General features: G+C 41.9%; 1 protein-coding gene across 3 annotated transcripts in view; it reads right to left on the bottom strand.

Annotated features, from left to right (window-relative positions):
* Positions 1 to 13,647, bottom strand: part of wipi1 (WD repeat domain, phosphoinositide interacting 1) — a 105,808-nt gene that overhangs the window by 14,377 nt on the left and 77,784 nt on the right. For all 3 annotated transcript variants that reach the window (XM_073026200.1, XM_073026201.1, XM_073026202.1), the window contains 4 exons: positions 13,509 to 13,579; positions 12,012 to 12,119; positions 8,254 to 8,418; positions 3,345 to 3,452 (listed from right to left, as the gene is read on the bottom strand). In XM_073026200.1, coding sequence (XP_072882301.1) covers positions 3,345 to 3,452; positions 8,254 to 8,418; positions 12,012 to 12,119; positions 13,509 to 13,579 — 452 coding nt within the window. The remainder of the gene's footprint in view (positions 1 to 3,344; positions 3,453 to 8,253; positions 8,419 to 12,011; positions 12,120 to 13,508; positions 13,580 to 13,647) is intronic.

Consider the following 13,647-nt stretch of genomic DNA (forward strand, 5'->3'; position numbering starts at 1 on the left):
AATACCTGGGCTGTTGTAGTGGGGAATTTTAATTTCCTAAATATTGATTGGCATCTTCCTAGAGCAAGGGGTTTAGATGGGGAGGAATTTGTTAGATGTGTTCAGGTAGGTTACCTGACAGAATAGGTAGATAAGCCTACAAGAGGAGAGGCTGTACTTGATCTGGTATTGGGAAATGAACCTGATCAGGTATCAGGTCCTTTAGTGGAAGAGCTTTTGGAGATGGTGATCATAATTCTATCTCTGTTGCCATAGCACTGGAGAGGGATAGGAACAGACAAGTTAAGAAAGTGTTTAATTGGAGTAAGGGGAAATATGAAGCTATCAGGCAGGAACTTGGAAGTATAAATTGGGAACAGATGTTCTCAGGGACATGCACGGAAGATGTTCAGGGGATACTTGTGTGACGTTCTGCGTAGGTATGTTCCAATGAGACGGGGGAAGGATGGTAGGATACAGGAACAGTGGTGTACAAAGGCTGTTGAAAAGCTTATGAAAGGTTCAAAAAACTAGGTAATGATAGAGATCTAGAAAATGATAAGGCTAGCTGGAAGGAGCTTAAGAATGAAATTATGAGAGTCAGAAGGGGCCATGAGAAGGCATTGGCAGACAAGATTAAGGAAAACCCCAAGGCATTCTACAAGTATGTGAAGAGCAAGAGGATCAGACTTGAGAGAATAGGACCAATCAACCAGAGGAGATAGCAGAGGTACTTAATGAATACTTTGCTTCAGTATTCACTATGGAAAAGGATCTTCGCGATTGTAGGGATGACTTACAGCGGACTGAAAAGCTTGAGCATGTAGATATTAAGAAAGAGAATGTGCTGGAGCTTTTGGAAAGCATCAAGTTGGATAAGTCACCGGGACTGGATGGGATGTACCCCAGGCTACTGTGGGAAGCGAGGGAGGAGATTGCTGAGCCTCTGGCGATGATCTTTGCATCAACACTGGGGACATGAGAGGTTCCAGAAGATTGGAGGGTTGCAGATGTTGTTCCCTTATTCAAGAAAGGGAGTAGAGATAGCCCAGGAAATTATAGACCAGTGAGTCTTACTTCAGGGGTTGGTAAGTTGATGGAGAAGATTCTGAGAGGCAGGAGTTATGAACATTTGTAAAAGCATAATATGATTCCAAATAGTCAGCATGGCTCTGTCAAAGGCAAGTTGTGCCTCATGAGCCTAACTGAATTTTTTGAGGATGTGCCTAAACACATTAATGAAGGTAGAGCAGTAGATGTAGGGTATATGGATTTCAGCAAGGCATTTGATAAGGTACCCCATGCAAGGCTTATTGAGAAAGTAAGGAGGCATGGGATCCAAGGGGACCTTGCTTTGTGGATCTAGAATTGGCTTGTCCACAAAGGCAAAGAGTGGTTGTAGGTGGGGAATATTCTGCATGGAGGCTGGTGACCAGTGGTGTGCCTCAGTGATCTATTCTGGGGCCCCTTCTCTTTGCGATTTTTATAAATAACCTGGATGAGGAAGTGGAGGGATGGGTTAGTAATTTACTGATGACACAAAGGTTGGGGATGTTGTGGATAGTGTGGAGGCCTGTCAGAGGTTGCAGCAGGACATCGATAGCATGCAAAACTGGGCTGAGAAGTGGCAGATGGAGTTCAACCCAGCTAAGTGTGAAGTGGTTCATTTTGGTAGGTCAAATATGATTACAGAATATAGTATTAATAGTAAGACTCTTGGCAGTGTGGAGGATCAGAGGGATCTTAGGGTCTGAGACACTCAAAGCTGCTGCGTAGGTTGACTGTATGGTTAAGAAGGCGTATGGTGCATTTGCCTTCATAAACCGTGGGACTGAGTTTAAAAGCCAACAGGTAATGTTACAGCTTTATAGGAGTACTGTGCTCAGTTCTGGTCACCTCACCACAGGAAGGATGTGGAAACTACAGAAAGGGTGCAGAGGAGATTTACAAGGATGATGCCTGGATTGGGGAGCATGCCCTATGAGAGAGAATAGGTTGAATGAACTCGGCCTTTTCTCCTTGGAGCGACAGAGGATGAGATGTATAAGATGATGAGAGGCATTGATCATGTGGCTAGTCAGAGGCTTTATCCCAGGGCTCAAATGGCTAGCACGAGAGGGCACAGTTTTAAGGTGCTTGGAAGTAGGTACAGAGGAGGTGTCAGGGTTGTTTTTACGCAGAGGGTGGTGAGTGTGTGGAATGGGCTGACGGTGACGATGGTGGATGTGGATACGATAGGGTCTTTTAAGAAACTTCTGGATAGGTACATGGAGCTTAGAAAAATAGGGCTATGGGTAACCCTACATAATTTCTAAAGTAAGTACGAGGGTGATTGATAAGTTCATGGCCTAAGGTAGAAGGAGATGAGTTATTAACTTCAAACTTTCTGCGTTTTCACTCAAACAGTTGAACTGCATGTGCATGTAACGAGAACTGTATAACTCATCTCTTTCTATCTTAGGCCACAAATTTATCAATCACCCCTGCTGTGGACCACCTGGAGGTCCAAGACACTCTCGTTACATGCACATGCAGTTCAACTCTTTGAGTGATAATGCAGAAAGTTTGAAGTTAATAACTCATCTCTTTCTACCTTAGGCCACAAACTTATCAATCACCCCCGCAGTGGACCACTTCTACAAAGAAGGGATCTGTATGCTCCACGACTGTTGGACTAATTGTGCACACGTAGGAGGGGACTATGTTGAAAAACCTGCTAGGTTTTCTAAAACTGACTCCTTCTACCTTAGGCCATGAACTTATCAGTCACCCCTTGTACATGTTTGGCACAGCATCATGGGCCGAAGGGCCTGTATTGTGCTGTAGGATTTCTATGTTTTAATGGGAGATGTAATAAAACATATACAAACTAATGGAACAAATTTTAAAAAAAAACAAATAAACCGTTTCCATTCACGGGAGAGGTGGTAACCCAAGAAGCCATTTGAAGAAGTTTTATTAAGCAGTAACTTCTGATAAGAAATGAAATGCCGAAATGATGAGGGGAAACAGTAAATAGTAACTTTCAAAAAGGAACTGGATATAAGCTTGACAAGAAAATCTTTGAGAAATAAATGGGATGAGTCATCACATACATTATGAGATGAATGACCTTATTTTGTAATTGAGTATAAATTAGACTATGGTGGATCTGTAGCCTTTGTTTCCTACAGCCACCACCCACACACCCAAAGCGGGTCGATACATTAATGAGGAAGAAGACAAATGGGCCTGGAAATTCAACCATGCTGTGCCAATGTTGCCAGGCAGGGGTGGTTGGGAGTATTTTGCTGTTAGTTTCTTCAGATATTCAACAGCCTGCCTACAGAATTATGTTCAATCAGCAAATGTGGAAGAAACGTCACCTGTGTTTCTTTACGAGAGCACACTCTCCACCATCATGAGGGTCCAGGTTATAAATGTAGAGGAAACCATCTGATGCGGCAACAAGCAGTCGAGGCAACTTCTGAATTCTGTTGAGAAAAGCATCATATTCGTAAATCATCCAGCAATAAATATCAATAGAAACATAGAAAACCTACAGCACAATACAGGCCCTTCGGCCCACAAAGCTGTGCCGGACATGTCCTTACCTAAGAACTACCTAGGCTTTACCCATAGCCCTCTATTTTACCAAGCTCCAAGTATCCATCCAGAAGTCTCTTAAAAGACCCTATTGTTTCTGCCTCCACCACCATCGCCAGCAGCCCATTCCACGCACTCACCACTCTGCGTAAAAAAAATGTACCCCTGACATCTCCTCTTCACCTACTTCTAAGCACCTTAAAAGTATGCCCTCTCATGCTAGCCATTTCAGCCCTGGAAAAAGCCTCTGACTACCCACACGATCAATGCCTCTCATTATCTTGTACACCTCTATCAGGTCACCTGATCCTCCGTCACTCCAAGGAGAAAAGGCTGAGTTCACTCAACCTATTTTCATAAGGCATGCTCCCCAATCCAAGCGACATCCTTGTAAATCTCCTTTACACCCTTTCTATGGTTTCCACGTCCTCCCTGTAGCGAGGCAACCAGAATTGAGCACAGTACTCCAAATGGGGTCTGACCAGGGTCCTATATAACTGCAACATTACCTCTTGGCTCTTAAACTCAATCCCACAAGTGATGAAGGCCAATGCACCATATGTCTTCTTAACCACACAGTCAACCTGTACAGCACCTTTGAGTGTCCTATGGACTCGGACCCCAAGATTCCTCTGATCCTCCACACTGCCATTAATACAATATTCTGCCATCATATTTGACCTACCAAAATGAACCACCTCACACGTACGATAAATTCCGGTGTATAAGCCGAGAATTTGGCCCTAAATTTTGGTACTAAAGTTAGGGGGTCAGCTTATACATGGGGTGCCAACTTTGGAAAAATGAATACACGGAAGACAGGTCGTATTTATTTGCTGTTTTTGAGTCAAATCCGTTCCACTGTCGTCGCATGAATTCTTTGAATGATTTGTTTAAACTCACATCTAGTGGCTGGAGCACGGAGATCAAACCACTGGGGATGACTGCAATGTCCGTATTTTCAGCTTTCAATGCTGCTTTTGGCTCACCTGGCAAGTGTGCTTTGAAGACGTCCCAGACAAGTAGTGACTTTTCTTTCCCAAAACCTACAGGACGTCGACGCCACACCTCTTTAACCCACTTCAAGCAACCGGCTTCATCAATCCAGTAGCGTTCTTGAACGTAAACAACAACACCCCACGGGAATTTTCTGAGCAATCTTTGTTTTTTGTCTCAACACAAGATCACGTCTATTCATAAATCAGGTGCACCAACTTTGTGTAGCTTTGAAATTTTCGCTGACCTCACTGTGTTTTTCAGCCCATTTCAACGCTTGTACTCGAATCATTTCTCTGGTAACAATGTATCCGGACGATCACTGGTGATTCACCCACTCTAAAACTTTTTCTTCCAGTTCTGGCCACTGGCATGTTTTCCCGCAGTTTGCACATTTTGTCTCTGGCATTTCCCTCAGCGTGTCCTCTGCCTTTCTCCACTCTCTCACTTGTTTCTCGTTTACACTAAACTTCTTAGCAGCTGCAGAATTATTCGTTCCTTTAGCAAAATCAACAACCTTCAGCTTGAAGCCAGCATCATATCGCATTTGTTTTAATCTTTTGTACATGGTGGTTCGCAAACTCAATACTGAGTAGACGTACTGATCCCGCCACCCCGTGTTATGTTTTAACGAGATTACGATGGGCGTTAAATGGTTTCACGGGGGTTACATTTCAGAGGATTCTTTACCATTGGAGACCTAATCCAAAATTTCCCTCCCTGATTTATTTATTAAGAATTCACCTATAATGCTCTACAGTATGTAGGCCTGTTTTCTTAGCAGGTACTGGTTCACAAAATTTCCCAGTTCCAAATCCGGCAAAGCTGAGTAGCGGCATATGAGATCTTATGATCTTTTCTGGTTAAATCAAAAACCTCTACAAAAGGGGTCGGCTCATACAAGGGTAACATGAAAAAGTCACTTTTTTAACCTTGAAAATGGGGGTCGGCTTATACTCCGGAATATACAGTATCTGGGTTGAACTCCATATGCCACTTCTCAGCCCAGTTTTGCATCCCATCAATGTTCTGCTGTAACCTCAGACAGCCCTCCACACTATCCACAACACCCCCAACCTTTGTGTCATCAGCAAATTTACTAACCCATCCCTCCACTTCCTCATCCAGGTCATTTATAAAAATCACAAAGAGTAGGGGTCCCAGAACAGATCCCTGAGGAACACCACTGGTCACCGGCCTCCATGCAGAATATGACCCGTCTACAACCACTCTTTGCCTTCTGCGGACAAGCCAGTTCTGGATCCACAAAGCAATGTCCCCTTGGATACCATGCCTCCTTACTTTCTCAATAAGCCTTCGATGGGGTACCTTATCAAATGCCTTGCTGAAATCCATATACACTACATCTACTGCTCTACTTTCATCAATGTGTTTAGTCACATCTTCAAAAAAGTTCAATCAGGCTAGTAAGACATGACCTGCCTTTGACAAAGCCATGCTGACTATTCCTAATCATATTATGCCTCTCCAAATGTTCATAAATCCTGCCTCTCAGGATCTTCTCCATCAACTTACCAACCCCTGAAGTAAGACTCACTGGTCCTGGGCTATCCCTCCTCACTTTCTTGAATAAGGGAACAACATCCACAACCCTCCAATCTTCTGGAACCTCTTTTGTCCTCATTGATGATGCAAAGATCATCGCCAGAGGCTCAGCAATCTCCTCCCTCGCTTCCCACAGTAGCCTGGGGTACATCCCATCCAGTCCCGGTGACTTATCCAACTTGATGCTTTCCAAAAGCTCCAGCACATTCTCTTTCTTAATATCTACATGCTCAAGCTTTTCAGTCCGCTGTAAGTCATCCCTACAATCGCGGATCCTTTTCCATAGTGAATACTGAAGCAAAGTATTCATTAAGTACCTCTGCTATCTCCTCTGGTTGATTGGTCCTATTCTCTCAAGTCTGATCCTCTTGCTCTTCACATACTTGTAGAATGCCTTGGGGTTTTCCTTAATCCTGTCCACCAAGGCCTTCTCATGCCCCCTTCTGGCTCTCCTAATTTCATTCTAAAGCTCCTTCCTGCTAGCCTTATAATCTTCTTGATCTCTATCATTACCTAGTTTTTTTGAACCTTTCATAAGCTCTTCTTTTCTTCTTGACTAGATTTACAACAGCCTTTGTACACCATGGTTCCTGTACCCTACCATACTTTCCGTCTCATTGGAACGTATCTACGCAGAACACCGCGCAATTATCCCCCAAATATTTGCCACATTTCTTCCGTACTTTTCCCTGAAAACATCTGTTTCCAATTTATGCTTCCAAGTTCCTGCCTGATAGCTTCATATTTCCTCTTACTCCAATTAAATGTTTCCCTAACTTGTCTGTTCCTATCCTTCTCCAATGCTAATGGTAAAGGAGATAGAATTGTGATCACTATCTCCAAAATGCTCTCCCACTGAGAGACCTGACAACTTACCAGGTTCATTTCCCAATACCAAATCAAGTACAGACTCTCCTCTTGTAGGCTTATCTACATATTGTGTCAAAAAACCTTCCTGAACACACCTAACAAACCCCACCCCTTCTAAAACCGTCACTCTAGAGAAATGCCAACCGATATTCGGGAAATTAAAATCTCCCACCACGACAACACTGTTATTATTACACCTTTCCAGAATCTGTCTCCCTATCTGATCCTCGATGTCCCTGTTACTATTGGGTGCCCTATAAAAAAATCACCCAGTAGAGTTATTGACCCCTTCCTGTTTTCAACTTCCACCCACAGAAACTCAGTAGACAACCCCTCCATGACTTCCTCCTTTTCTGCAGCTGTGACACTATCTCTGATCAACAGGGCCACACCCCCACCTCTTTTGCCTCCCTCCCTGTCCCTTCTGAAACATCTGGCACTTGAAGTAGCCATTCCTGCCCCTTCACCATCCAAGTCTCTGTTTAAAGTAACAACCATGGTCTTAAAAACAACATGAAGAGGTTTGCTGCACGCTCCACTTCTAAGCACTTTCTGGAGAACATGCTCACAAAGCAATGAAGAAAAATCCATATGTGGGAAAAAAATGAAACATTAAATTATTTAGTATGCTCCATGCTTTGGGAATGTTCCAGTTTGGCTAATGTGGCACTTATTTTCATGAAGTTTTATTAAGTAAATTAAGTAAATATTCCTGGTATTCTAATCACAAAGCTACTGTAAGTCTGACTATGAAGAGAAAATAAAAACATATACTTACTATATATTATAAGGCCAAAATGAATTGAATTGAATGATCTTTATTGTCATGATACATAGGTACAATGAAACTGTTTGGCTTCCTTTCAGGCAATCAAACAAAGCATGGCTGGAAATCTCTTCAGGGAACTTCTGTTGCCTTTATTTGGCCAGAGGTGTTGGAAAAATTAACTGAAGTGCAAAAGCTATAAAAGATTAACTTGGGTGTGGGAGGTTTTTTCTTAGCAGGTAGATCAATTGATGGTAGGATTAGATGGAAATTTAACAAATATATTTCACCCAAAGAATGACAGGGAGACAAACACCTATATTTCTGATGTGGGAGAACATGAAGTGAAATGAGTCTGTTAAACACTTGCCCCTAGGATTGATGAAACTACTTGTAGTAAATACCTCTGACATAAAAAGTTAATAGGTTGCAACCTGTTTAGCTGATCACAATCTAATGACTATATTTATGCAGCAACCCTGCCTACTTACATAGTAAGCATACAGATGCACTTTTGTCCAGAGAAGTTGAGACGCACAGTGGCAAATGCTCGATCCTGGTTCATGATGTCCGATACCTGGGCAGGGAGGTAGTTGGTGGCTGCCATAAACATCTTCCCCATATATCCACTCCAAGTTGGAGACTCTTTCTGGGGCCTGGAAGGATTAAAATACATTTTAGAGATTAGACATTTAACAATAAATGACATGTGCCCCAGAGAATTAGCTTTCAACTGAATGCAAAAGAATACATTTTGTATACAAAATAATGAGAGGGTATAAGTAAGAAAGTGTCTCTTTGCCTTACTGAGGGTGTCTAAAAAAAGGCGGCAAAGATACAAGGAGGTGGGAGATTCAGAGGGGGTCTGAGAAGAAGGTTTTTCTACACAAGAGATTAATTAGAATTTAGAAATTACTGCCTGAGTGGGTGATAGCAGTAGGTATTCACACAATATTTAAGTAGCATCTAGACAAACACTTGAACCACCAAGGTTACAGACCAAATATGGACAAAGAGGAGTAGTAAGGGCTTTACTCTTTGGAGAGAAGGAGGATGAGAGGAGACATGATAGAGGTATACAAGATATTAAGAGGAATAGATAGAGTGGACAGCCAGCGACTCTTCCCCAGGGCACCACTGCTCAATACAAGAGGACATGGCTTTAAGGTAAGGGGAGGAAAGTTCAAGGGGAATATTAGAGGAAGGTTTTTTACTCAGAGAGTGGTTGGTGCGTGGAGTGAACTGCCTGAGTCAGTGGTGGAAGCAGATACACTAGTGAAATTTAAGAGGCTACTAGACAGGTATATGGAGGAATTTAGGGTGGGGGGTTATATGGGAGGCAGGGTTTAAAGGTCAGCACAACATTGTGGGCCGAAGGGCCTGTACTGTACTATTCTATGTTCTATGTATAAATAAGTGCAAGGGTTAGTATGGATGGAGTGGATTGAATGGCCTATTTCTGTGCTGTATAACTATGATAAGATCAAGCCTTTTTCAGGGATTGTGACAGGACACCTCTATTAGCAAAGCACCAATGAATTAATAATATTTGACAATGAAATTGTAAAGTAAGGGTATATCATAACTCCAATATGAGTCAAGGTCATTACTAAGCAATGGGATTAAATGCTCACTTTCTTGTGTCTGCTTTTCCTTTTGCCAGTCCAAAAATTCTGCAGTGTTTAGTCAGAATTGTATCACCAGAATTTAAAGAGCAGCTTGGAACAGAGGAAGGTGGTTAAATGCAGGCCAGTGTAGCTAAAAGACTAGACAGTGAACCTATTCAGTGACTGATCTCGGTTCATTTGAAGCTGAGATTTCAAACTTTGATCATTTCGTGTCACCAGTCCAACAGTGTAGCTAGAAAGCTGCCAGGCAACCATCTGATAAACAGATGTTCATATTTCCTTTGAGATTAGAGTATACCTGTGTTGCCTCAATTTTCCTGATTTCTTTTTACCGCCCACAAGTATATGCTTAGCCCTAAAAGCCAAATGTCAATCGATCTGTTCATCTCAACATTTACAGCAAAGAGAATTTTATGCTAAAGACTCAGCACTGTTGAAGGATGTGTTATCACATTTTGTTGTTATTGGCCCAAGTTTTACATGTGTAGCACTCTTGATGAAGTAGAAGGTTATGTGGTGTCTCTAAGTGGTGGAAAAATGCACTGCAGCAAAAAAATGGTCCAAGACTTTGTTCAGGGAAACTCCAACTCATATCATAAACACTGTTATTTTCAGATAAAATTTTACTTGGTACCTCACAAGATAGAAACTGTACTCAGCCAACACCAATTATTCCTGCTGTTACTTGGTAGATTACATCATTGGATTATTCTTATGCATTTATACTATTTTTTAACAGTTTTATATCCTTCAGTTCTGATAGGCATTGGTGGGTGTGAGTTGGCAGAGGAGAGAACCTCCCTCATGTCCCCAAATCCCCCTTCTCCAAAGTGGATGGGATTTTAAAATAATGGGAGCTTCGAACCTGAATTCAATTTGCCTCAAAATCCAAACACTTCTGGTTTTAATCAAGGCAGGGCAAGACTGGTGGCAGCCAATTTGTTCCCTGAAAGCAAACCTCTCATTTATTTAGGGTACTGAGGTCCTGAGCTTTGTACTTAAATGAAATCCTGGTCACGATCTCAGAAAACCCAGTAGACACAAAGAACTACTTGACGCAACAGAAGTGTTTGTCTCTGACCGTTGAATTCCCAGACCAACTTGTTGCCCACCACATCTGTAACCAGTCTTTTCATATCCCCTACCTCCAGCTCTGTGGTCCTGGCTGTTTGTCCCAGCATTCCATCTTTACATGTAACCCAGCCTTTCCGATCAGGTTTAACAACTAATTATAAAAAGATCAGGCTATATTCTTAACATAAAAAAGCAGATTAGGCAAAAGTAACTAGTTTGGCAGAATTTTCAAAAAGGCAGAAATAGCCTAGGTTCAAACACGAGGAAATCTGCAGATGCTGGAAATTCAAACAACACACACAAAATGCTGGTGAAACACAGCAGGCCAGGCAGCATCTATGTGTCCTGACGAAGGGTCTTGGCCCGAAACGTCGACAGTCCTTCTCCTTATAGATGCTGCCTGGCCTGCTGTGTTTCACCAGCATTCTGTGTGTGTTGTTTGAATAGCCTAGGTTTCTTCCTCTGTAACAAGATTCATTTCCTCCTTTACCCTGAAGATAGGGTAGTGTGTTGACTAGTTTTCTGCTGTCATGCTCGAGTCATTAAGAAGCCCAGAAAATGAGGGTTAATTGCCTTTATTATTATTGATCTTACATGAACATACCATTTCCATTCAATGATCACACCTCTTATCAGTGCAAGGTGTACAATCATTAGGAGTATGCCAATAATGTAATAATTTGGTGCTTTGTCACTTTGTGCTGGATAAGTATCTCCAATCACTTACAGAGACATCATTGGATCAATAATGGATCAATAATCAATTGATCACTGGATCAATAATTAAGATGGTAGCGCGATATTAATACGCAGCAGCCTCTCCAGACTCTGGATTTGGGGACTGGCAAACGTTATGTGGATTTTCTGATGTAGTCTGTTTTGTCGTGTGCTTTTGTAATATCATTCTGGAGGAACATTGTTTCATTTTTTAACTGCATTGCATTTGCGGTTTCTAAATGACAATAAACTGAAATTCAATTCAATAATCATGTAAAAAGAACAACTTGTGATAAAGGTGGTTAGCTTTAGATGGCTGGCTGGCTAACATTGACCAGATCTACCTGAGCTAAGTTGTTACAGTTGGGAAATTTATTCAACATAAACTTTCAATACTTAACCATTTTCACACTTACATGCTCAAAGTCAGAATAAATCAGACTGAGATGATGTTGCCAAAAATTTGAATTTGCTTAATCTTCCTAATAAATTAATGCCATATTAATTCTCTGAAAAATTACGGCAGTGTTTTCTTGGTTAAAATTGGTCAGATACTCAGACAGAGTATTTATATAGTCTGATAAAATTAAGCTTAAACTAAGATTATGAGATAGGAAAAGTTACTCAAACATCCAGTCATAGTATAAACAAAATGACAAAGGAATGAGTAAGTCATATGGAAAATATCTGACCTCGTGTGGTGTAGCCTTTGCTGAAAGAATAACAACTTTAGCACTTTGTACTTAGCCCTCCCTGTCTGGAAAGAAAAATGGGAACAACTGAATGTCTGCTGCACCTCTAGTAGGCAATGTTCTGTGGGACTACTGTACCTTTGGCTGGACTGTTCAAGTTTGAAGACATGAATAGTTTCAGTGTTACTGGAAGCTGACAGGAACTGGGAGTCCTTGCTGAATGCCAGTGAGCCGATATTTACATACCTATTGCAGAAAAAGAAATGACATGCATCTGAAGCAGGGCAACAAAGATAAAGAGCATGGGATTGGGCAAGTGTGAAATTAACTGCCCTTATCCCTATCACAATTACCAACCTCCAGTCATTACACCTTAAAAAATGCATCAAAATAACCTGCTTCCAAAATTCTAGAACTAGAAGAAGAAATAAAATAAGACACATATCTTTCTTATGAACATCCATCTGATTAGGGCACAATTGTCACTGCTTAACCTGCTTCCTCCGTGGGACGAGGGTCGAGTCTGCATAGATTGCTGTACTCCCATGGGAAATCTGACCCACCTTACTCTGAGAATGCCCCAGCAGAACCACCAGCAGGTGAAAGCTGGTATGTTCCATTTTGCAAGGTCCAGAAGCGCCAATGATTAAGATGACAAAAGCTCAAGACACTTTAGAAGGGCCCCAACTTGTTCTTATTGCTGTTAATGGCTTTCTGTGCCATGCCTCATTGGTTCACTATTACCCAAGTCCAACATCTGCCAGATGTTACAACTGCAACTTAACTGAAGATGGAAGGTTAGAGGAGTAGGGGTATGGTGCATCACCAGTCTGGTCAGAGCTGCACCAGGGTGCAGCAATTGGTGTCAACTGCCTCAGAGCTGTGGGATTATACAAGATCCACTTTCCTCTCACATGCTAAAGATGCAATGGTACATTAATTGGCTAGTATAAATTATCACTTCATTGCAAAAAAAAATTGAAGGGAAGTTGATGGGTTTGCTTGAGCAAGAATAACTTTCAGAAGGACAGGGTAACAAGGATGGGATAGCATGGATCTGATGGACTGAGTGGCCTCCTTCTGAGTCATAAGTATAAGCTATAAAAAAAGCCAAGAGCCCTGATGAATTTACTAGCACTGGGGATGCTGTATATGTATATGTCACTCCCTGGCTGTCACCTTAACACAGTTTTGGTTAATTTACATAAACAGAGGATCCAATCCTCTGTTTTACTGGTTCATATGGCACAGTCCCTGAACAGATAAATATTCTGAGCCACTGAAGGAGTCAGGCCCAACTTACTGCAGGCACAAGAGGCACCAATAAGGATTGACTAGCTTATTTCAGGCAACTTCAATCTTCTTACCCAGAATTGGACATGGGCTTAAACAGCATTCAGATTGACTAATTTCTTCAGCATTCAATACTGTACACACGTCAAAAAATGCAGAAGAATGCACTGCGGCTTGCTCAGAGCGAGCAAGTCACCTGCCTGGGGCAGCTGTGCGTCTGCACTGCAGCTGAACAAGTGATGCATGCTGCACAGAGATAACCCAGAAACAGGACTTGTGAACAGGACAAAAACCACAGGAGTGAAGTAAATTCAGATATGAAGATAGGTTACACACATTTACCTTTTCATTCCTCTCCTGAATTCATAAAGCTTCTGTCCCTCAGGGGTAGAAAAGACACGAATAACTGTACCCTGCAGACGGTTCAGAGGAAGCAAATGAAGCTTTCCAAAAGAGCACAGTTTAATTATCTCATTCAGGC

This window comes from Hemitrygon akajei, chromosome 22, assembly GCF_048418815.1.
Source record: "Hemitrygon akajei chromosome 22, sHemAka1.3, whole genome shotgun sequence".
NCBI classification, from domain to species: domain Eukaryota; kingdom Metazoa; phylum Chordata; class Chondrichthyes; order Myliobatiformes; family Dasyatidae; genus Hemitrygon; species Hemitrygon akajei.